Raw genomic sequence first — 7,253 nt, 5'->3', positions numbered from 1 at the left:
AGCATATAAATAACACTGAGTTTTAGTCATCAGACTTACAAACTTAAGAATTTGTTCATCTGAAAAATAAATCAGAAGATATTATATTAAAATAGTGCACATTGTCTCAAAGGGCAGTTTCTTGGCTTTACTTTTAGGCTGTTTACATCCACATATTAAGGAAGGGTATAAGAATTATAACCACATCATACACGGTCATCTGTGTTCGGGAAGTGATTGGACAGCTGACGCAAAAGCTGTCTCATGGACAGATGTGGGAAATTCCTACTACTACTCATGTTGTTACCAAGAGTGGCGGTTGCATTTGGAAACTGTGGCTGTGAATCCAGAATGTGCATTTAGCGTAAGTGAAGCAGGCCTGTCTGAGGCTGTAGCAATAGTGGGAAATAACAGGATTTCGATGGAAAAGAAAAACACGTATATACTGTATATAGCCATTATATAACTTAAACACAATTTAGACAGCATCCAAAGATATGTCATAATTATGCTGTGTTGTATTTGAGACAAAGTAAATTGGTGTTAGTTATTACATCATTTGAGTTACTAAACTAACCATCCATTACTCTGAGAGATACATCCACAGTGATCTTTGAGTGTGGTTTAATGACAGTTTCTATTGTTCTAAAATTCTTCTGTGGGTATTTCCACTTTTTTTTTTTACCGTCTTGTTCAAAACAACCTGTGTGATAAACAGATTTTTCAACCCATCACTTAATTTCTTACACAAGTGCTCAGAAATTGGGCATTATTGAAAAAGTATAAACCAAATGAAGAAAATAATTAGTTTGAAAGAATAAAATAACATCAAGTTGATCGAGCTCGATTTTGACTCATTGTTGCATCTTTTTTAGTTTATAGATATCTTCATCCTTAGTGGTAACATGACTAATATTTTTCAGTTTCCTCAACCTCATTATGTTTAAATACATAGATTTTTATTTATTTTTTTTACTTTTGAGGGCTCCCTACTACACCTGTTTATACTGGCTGAGCCGTGCTCCTCCTGTCTAATAAACTGAACTTCATATGTCTCATCAGAGGAGTGCCCCTTTAATAAAGCTGCATTTAATCTTTTTTATTTTGTAATGAAATTGTGGTGCATGAGCGCAAAGCACATAACAGCCTTGTTCACTAAATGAATGTCATGGAAACAAGAGGACCAACAAAAACAGTGTGGGCTGTGCAGCGTTAAAACAAAGTTCAAATAAAGAGACAGCAAATTTATGAGATCTGTGTAAAAGTGTTCCAACGTAAAACCGCCTCAAGAGCCAAACCCATTTTAATTTTCAATGCAAGACAGAGCTCTTCATCGTTTACACTACACCCTTTGTATTAGGCATCACTTGCATCCATGAACATTTAAGGTAAATGGACACACCCTATTGCACGTATCTTGCAGTATCTTGGTCAATGTATTAGTCAGTCGTCTTTATGCTGTGCAAGAATGCAACATTGAAATTACATTTATTCACAGACTGAACTAATTTATGACATGATTGTAGGTAAATCAAACTGTTTAGTCAACTATAATTATCTGACAGCTATATTATAACATGTAGATAATCTTTAAACCCTAAATTGCTGGTCAAATATGAGTGCAACTGGAGTAAAAGTGCCCTCAAATATATTGTATTCAATGGTCTAGCAGTCTAAAATGTCTGCATAATGAGTACTTTCACATTTAATTACATGCTACTGAGCGTTTAACACACCATGATAGGACAACTTCTGTGTCCTTCATTGTATTCCTTATGTCTTTAGAGGACCATGAATCCAGTTTGGGAAACTCAGCCCAGGACAGATGCAATTATGGTTGTGAAAATACCCACGACTTCCCTAGAGCCTGCAGCATACCCCGTCCTCTGCCAACAACAGCACAAACAAGACACAAATAGCACGTTCTCTGTTTGACTTTTACTTTACTGTCTTCACTATCAACAATAAATATCCTGCAACACAATACAGTCTATATTCACATACATGCATACATCAAAATAAAAAATATAAAAGACTGAACAAACGTACTCAAAACAGCTTCGGGCTACGTCGAGAAAACAGATCTAATGTTATTGCACATTTGGCCGTGTGTACAATTTGGCAAACCATGAGTGTATAAATTCAGGACTGAACGTTCTATTCCCTTCGTGACGCCTGCGATCAGTAATGGCCCCGTGTTAAGACTGAGTGATGAAACACAGGCGAACAGGTCAGAAAAGGTTAAAAAAAATAACATAAGGCAGATTATCTGAACTATCTGAAATAATCCTCTGAGAAGATTCAAGCCAGAAAACACAAGCATCAACAAAATAAAGGCTCAGAAATACTGAACTACATATTCTGCCGAACCATTCACCAATAAATCTATTACATTAATTCTCCGGCTACAGCGGCCTCCTAAAGCCACTTCCTGAAAACGATAAAGCATATCTGCTGCTATGTAAGACAAGTCCTGATGAGAATACAAGTGAATATTGCTTTGGTGCACACAAATCCAACATAAATCATACAACAGTTTAAGGCAATGTATCAGATGGTGGCATACACAGAAACTGTCTCCACGGGTTCGCAAGTGATTTGTGGCCAATGTCGCACTGAGAGACATGAGAGACAGCATGAAGATACTGAACAGACAGAGTGAAGTTTAAGAAGCTGTCTCAGAATCCTTTCTCTGCTGAAAATAATAAAAAATAAACAGAAATGTTGCTCACGGGGCCATGTGTAAACTAAAACAGTTTTTCTTTGACTAAATTTATTGTCCACGGTTATGCAAAAACGCATTTTCAAAAGTTCATTTGAAGCTTCGAGGTTTAGTGCAGAGCTGCAGTGGAGGGCTGGGAACACAAAGGTTTGTAGTGAAGAAATGAACGTTTGATGAAGCTTCATAGTAGTTTCAGCTAAATATAAAAAGAAGGAATTTGGATTTTGGTCAAGATCTTAGATTGGAAGCAAAATAGGAAGTCATCTTTTAGCATTTTTCATGGCAAGCTACACCTGTTTCAGTGTACATATATGCATGTGTCTACTGAAAGACATGAATCTGTACCTTAAACGTCAGTACCAATGAATTCATAGATGCCACCAATAATGGCTAAACATGCATCGGCTCATGTCAAAAGCTTCTTCACAAGAGCCTGGAGCTGCCTTGGGCTAATGATTGAATGCTGGGCTATGTGTAAACTAGAGAAGACTTTCCACTACTAGTAGTGCTGTTTAGTTAGTAAAATAAATCGTGTATAATATTGGCAACTTGCCCTGTAAAAGTCTACACACGCGTTTCAAATGAAACAGGAAATGTCCTCTCAGTGATGGGAGCGTGTGCATCAGTAGCAGTAGTAGAGCTGAGAGCGCAGCCCCCTGAAGGCGTCGTCATCCTGCCCACTGGCCTGCTCCCCTTCGAATAGCATGGAGTCTGGGAGCTCCACGCCCTCTAGTGGATCCGGCTGGCAGAACTCCACTATGAATTCCTCCTCGCAGTTCAGCAGCAGACTCGACCAGGCGCTCATGTCCAGCTGGCCCGCGGTGCCGCCGTATTCCTCCGGCAGGACCGACCTCGGGATGTTCCGGTGCAGAGAGCGCAGGTCAGAGCCGTGGAGGATGTACTGCACGAGAAGACAGCAGAGACACGTCAGTGACATCTCCAGCCTCATTATTTAAATCAGCTTTAATCAATATTTCATGGAATGAGAGAGGTGTAATCCATAATAATGAACCCTCAAAGAATTAGCACTGTGCACAGACACAAAGCTTCTTTGAGCGCAATGTTTTAATTTCAGTTCACTCATATGGTTTAGTCTGACAGCTTGCATGTTCGTACTCCCACAGGTAGCAAAGCAGCAGTGTTACATGACATATAGTTACTTACTCTTAGCAAGCAAAAGATGCATATGACCAGAGATTAACTTCAGGAGTTGGTAATTTAAACCAGAGCTACAGTGAAAACTTATTTGCCTGGTGGCCAGACACGTAACTAAATAAATGTTAATGCAGCTTTGTATATCATGATCACATGTTTTGCTATATGAACTTTGACATGTCAGCGTTGTGTTGACAGCTCATTTTTTTTAAATCAATAAAAAGTGTTATTAAATTAACACAAAGTGACGCTTCTCAGGAGATTCGTTTAATGGTCTTTTGTTCTGGTTTGAGTTCATGCCTCAGAAACAGAAACTGCTTAGCTTTCCATTTTCACTGATGAAAATAGAGCATTATTCTGGAGCACATGCTGCAGATGAAAGCGAGGAACGTGATTCATAATGGGCCTTTGTTTGAAACAAAAGAGTCAGAGATACCTCAAGGACAATGCTTACCCTCTCTGCCATCTTCTCCTTCAGAAAGGGCTTAATTATAGCAAAGATGCCTTTGAAAATCCGGGGCTCGTTAATTATGTTAACGGCCTTGATTCTGATTGGAAACCCATCCTGAGAATTAGAAGAAGAAACAATTTACATGTTCGTGAAAATATTACACACAACAGGCAGCATGCAGGGCTCAAGACATACTGATTTTTGTATAACTGCTGCAACTTAATAAACTTCAAAATTCAGACAGTGTACGTAATTTTTTTTCTCACCTGGAGGATGCTCACAACTTTTTTAGCAAGAAATGGGCCTGGATTGGATGCTTGGGACATGCCTACTCCGGTGTAGTCAGCTAAGATGACGATACCATTCACCTGTGTTTCCTCTGGCTGGATCAGCTTCTCCAGAGTCAGATAAATGGCTCTCACATTGTCAACGAATGGATAATCATTTGGTTTCCATTTTCCTGTCAACACAATTGAGTCATTGTGCATTTATGAGCAATGTTTACCTTGAATCACTGACATTCACTGGCTATTAGTCATGAAACAGTAATTCAGTAGAAAAACACCAACACCAACCAGGACGGAGGCAGAGGATGTATCTTCCACTGGGGTCCGGCCGTGGCAGGACTGTGAGAAAGCCCAGGTCCAGTACATGTTTGACTGTGGATGGTTTCAGGTCCTGGAACACCTCTGGCCAAGTCTTACGGCCAGCATGGTAATTGAGAAGCAGCTGAAGGGCTCGATCGTAATCAAACTTCCTGGCCCGCAGGAAGCGCAAGAGGAACGCATCATCCAGACGGGTCCTGAGATTGGGTTGTTCCTGCAAAGGTGTAAAAACAAGAGCTCAGTGTGTCTGTGAAGGTTGTCAGTCATCCAGATTATGATATATCTAAAACAATAGTTAAGTCACGTTGAGTTCTCTTAAAGACGTTTCATCTTTCATCCGAGTGTCTTCTAAATGAAGACAGGAGTTTAGGTTTTTACAGATGGTTTATAGATGATGACAACAACTTAGGCCTTTGAGGAAAAAAAAAAATAAGCACTGAAAAAAGTGCAGTATTATTGAGGAAACTGAAGATGTGAAAAGCATCCATTAATTAAAGTTTGGTCATTAGAGAGTCAGTCTTGCAATCTCACATGTTGTATTTATTGTCAATAAATCGCATCAAGCAAAATGATGAACAAATTGACTTTTTCCTCCTGTTTGAGTCACACTGGCTAAACAATTTGTCTTCAGTAGGAAAAAAGTCAAAGTCGAACTGACTACGAAAAAGGTCTAATGCATTAGTCTTTATGGGATACTGTATGCGGTATTAAAAAATCAATCATGATAATCTGCTTTTACTTCTGTAGGCGTCCACAGTTTGCCATTGATGCGATACAGGGACATAGTTTGAATAAAGTATCTATCTCACAGAGATGAATAAAGTATCTACCTATCTATTCAAATGTCCGGTTAGTTTTTTTTATTGGCTGGCCGCTGGCCTCTAGTTCGTTAATATACAAACCCACACAGTGGAGAAGAGTTGCTCATTTTGTTATTACTTATTTTATAAAAGTCAATATGACATAAAAGCACAATGACCAACCTTCAGTATCATGTCTCTCAATGCTTGGACATCCCGGAGACGCCACTCCGGCTTCTCCTGGAGCTCCTCCCGTGCCTTGGCCACCAGTTCAGGGGTCAGGGTACAGGAATAGATGGGTGGAGGAGGCCCGGGGAACCAGCTGTGTCCTGCAGCTGCTGATGGGTCCACTGGAGGACTTCTGAGATCGATGGACTCATGCTGGTCGGCCATGGACTGACTGGGGAGAATCTGTTCAGTGTGCAACACATAATGATGTAAGAGAGAGGCTAAGAAAACAAGATGTGACTCAGAGATGACAGTTAGCTCCCCATTAGCATAGCTTACACGGTGAAATCAATATTAAAGTGTTGCACTTATAAGCAAAATAGTGACAAATAAATGGTCAAATAGAAAACACTCAAGTAAAGGACCTTAAAATAAAAACACGAGTAAATCTTAAGTCACACTTCACCACTCAGTTTACAACATTAATACATTTCATCTAAATTTAACAACAGACATAGGAAATACATTGTTACCAGATATCAGAGAAGACTAAACGCATTTATTATATAAACACAACGTCATAAACACTGTATGTACTTGCTTAGTAATGAGTCAGAGTCTGACCGGGCTCTGCAAACACAACCTGACCCTGAACAGAACCTATGCGACAGAACTAAACTCAGACTGAACATGACTGATTACTAACCCGAAAATGCGTTTAACATTGAACCTCTTGAAGCCACATAAATGAATTTAATTAGTCTACATTGGTAAATGATAAACAGCTTCAAAAATCAGCTCACGGCTGCTCTAAATACCAAAACTACTGTGTTCAAAAATCACAACCGACCTGTCAGGAAAATCCTCTTCCGGGTAGAAGAATGGCGCTACCTCATTGGTCCATTTGCACCACGTGATACGCGGCTGACGCGACGAAGTCGTCGAGTTGTGCGTCTGTTGTTTTGATGGCTGTGCTGCCTTCAATGACCAGCGGAAACTAGTGACATGCTGTTAAGGACGCAGGTGTATGTGGCGGTTGTGTGAGCGTCTATTTTACACTGAAAATACCTGTTCAAAAACGATGCATTCGCAAATAAGTAAAATGGGGCAAGTTTTCACAACAACACAAAAGTACATTCCACATCTTCATGTACAATTCTGCACACGAACCTCACATGTCTCACACCTGAGGAAATATAATTAATCGTTTTATACATTTTCTTTTCGTCATCTTTGTGAAACTATTTGCATCAGGTGACTGATGTAGCCCAAATGCCAGTTTTATATTTTCTGAGGACACCCGGGATGAATGACACTTCAAAGCGGTAGATGGCAGAATTTGCCTGTTGCTGAGGGTGTCACTGTAAACTACG

General features: G+C 39.7%; 1 protein-coding gene across 2 annotated transcripts; it reads right to left on the bottom strand.

Moving 5' to 3' along the window:
* Positions 1 to 1,905: 1,905 nt before the first annotated feature.
* ttpal (tocopherol (alpha) transfer protein-like) lies at positions 1,906 to 6,800 on the bottom strand. 2 transcript variants are annotated; one of them, XM_047570239.1, is made up of 6 exons: positions 6,731 to 6,800; positions 5,896 to 6,123; positions 4,883 to 5,126; positions 4,574 to 4,767; positions 4,311 to 4,421; positions 1,906 to 3,602 (listed from the first exon to the last, which is right to left on the bottom strand). In XM_047570239.1, exons 2-6 carry the CDS (start codon positions 6,103 to 6,105, stop codon positions 3,324 to 3,326), a joined length of 1,038 nt encoding a protein of 345 aa, XP_047426195.1. In that variant the 5' UTR covers positions 6,106 to 6,123; positions 6,731 to 6,800; the 3' UTR covers positions 1,906 to 3,323. The 2 variants fall into 2 exon arrangements, with proteins under 2 accessions (XP_047426195.1, XP_047426189.1); XM_047570233.1 differs by lacking the exon at positions 6,731 to 6,800 and adding an exon at positions 6,587 to 6,730.
* Between the last annotated feature and the right edge of the window lie 453 nt (positions 6,801 to 7,253).

Source organism: Mugil cephalus, chromosome 1, assembly GCF_022458985.1.
Source record: "Mugil cephalus isolate CIBA_MC_2020 chromosome 1, CIBA_Mcephalus_1.1, whole genome shotgun sequence".
Classification (NCBI taxonomy): domain Eukaryota; kingdom Metazoa; phylum Chordata; class Actinopteri; order Mugiliformes; family Mugilidae; genus Mugil; species Mugil cephalus.
The sequence above is the reverse complement of the archived record's forward strand: the minus strand, read 5'-3'. Positions and strand labels throughout refer to the sequence as shown.

What these genes read in the sequence shown, in the direction of transcription:
- ttpal (XM_047570239.1), bottom strand. Translation starts at nt 6,105, where the DNA reads ATGGCCGACCAGCATGAGTCCATCGATCTCAGAAGTCCTCCAGTGGAC. An exon ending in TGAGAGACATGATACTGAAG is followed by an intron (nt 5,127 to 5,895) that starts GTTGGTCATTGT and finishes ACACCTTTGCAG; the next exon opens with GAACAACCCAATCTCAGGAC. An exon ending in CATCCTCTGCCTCCGTCCTG is followed by an intron (nt 4,768 to 4,882) that starts GTTGGTGTTGGT and finishes TTGTGTTGACAG; the next exon opens with GAAAATGGAAACCAAATGAT.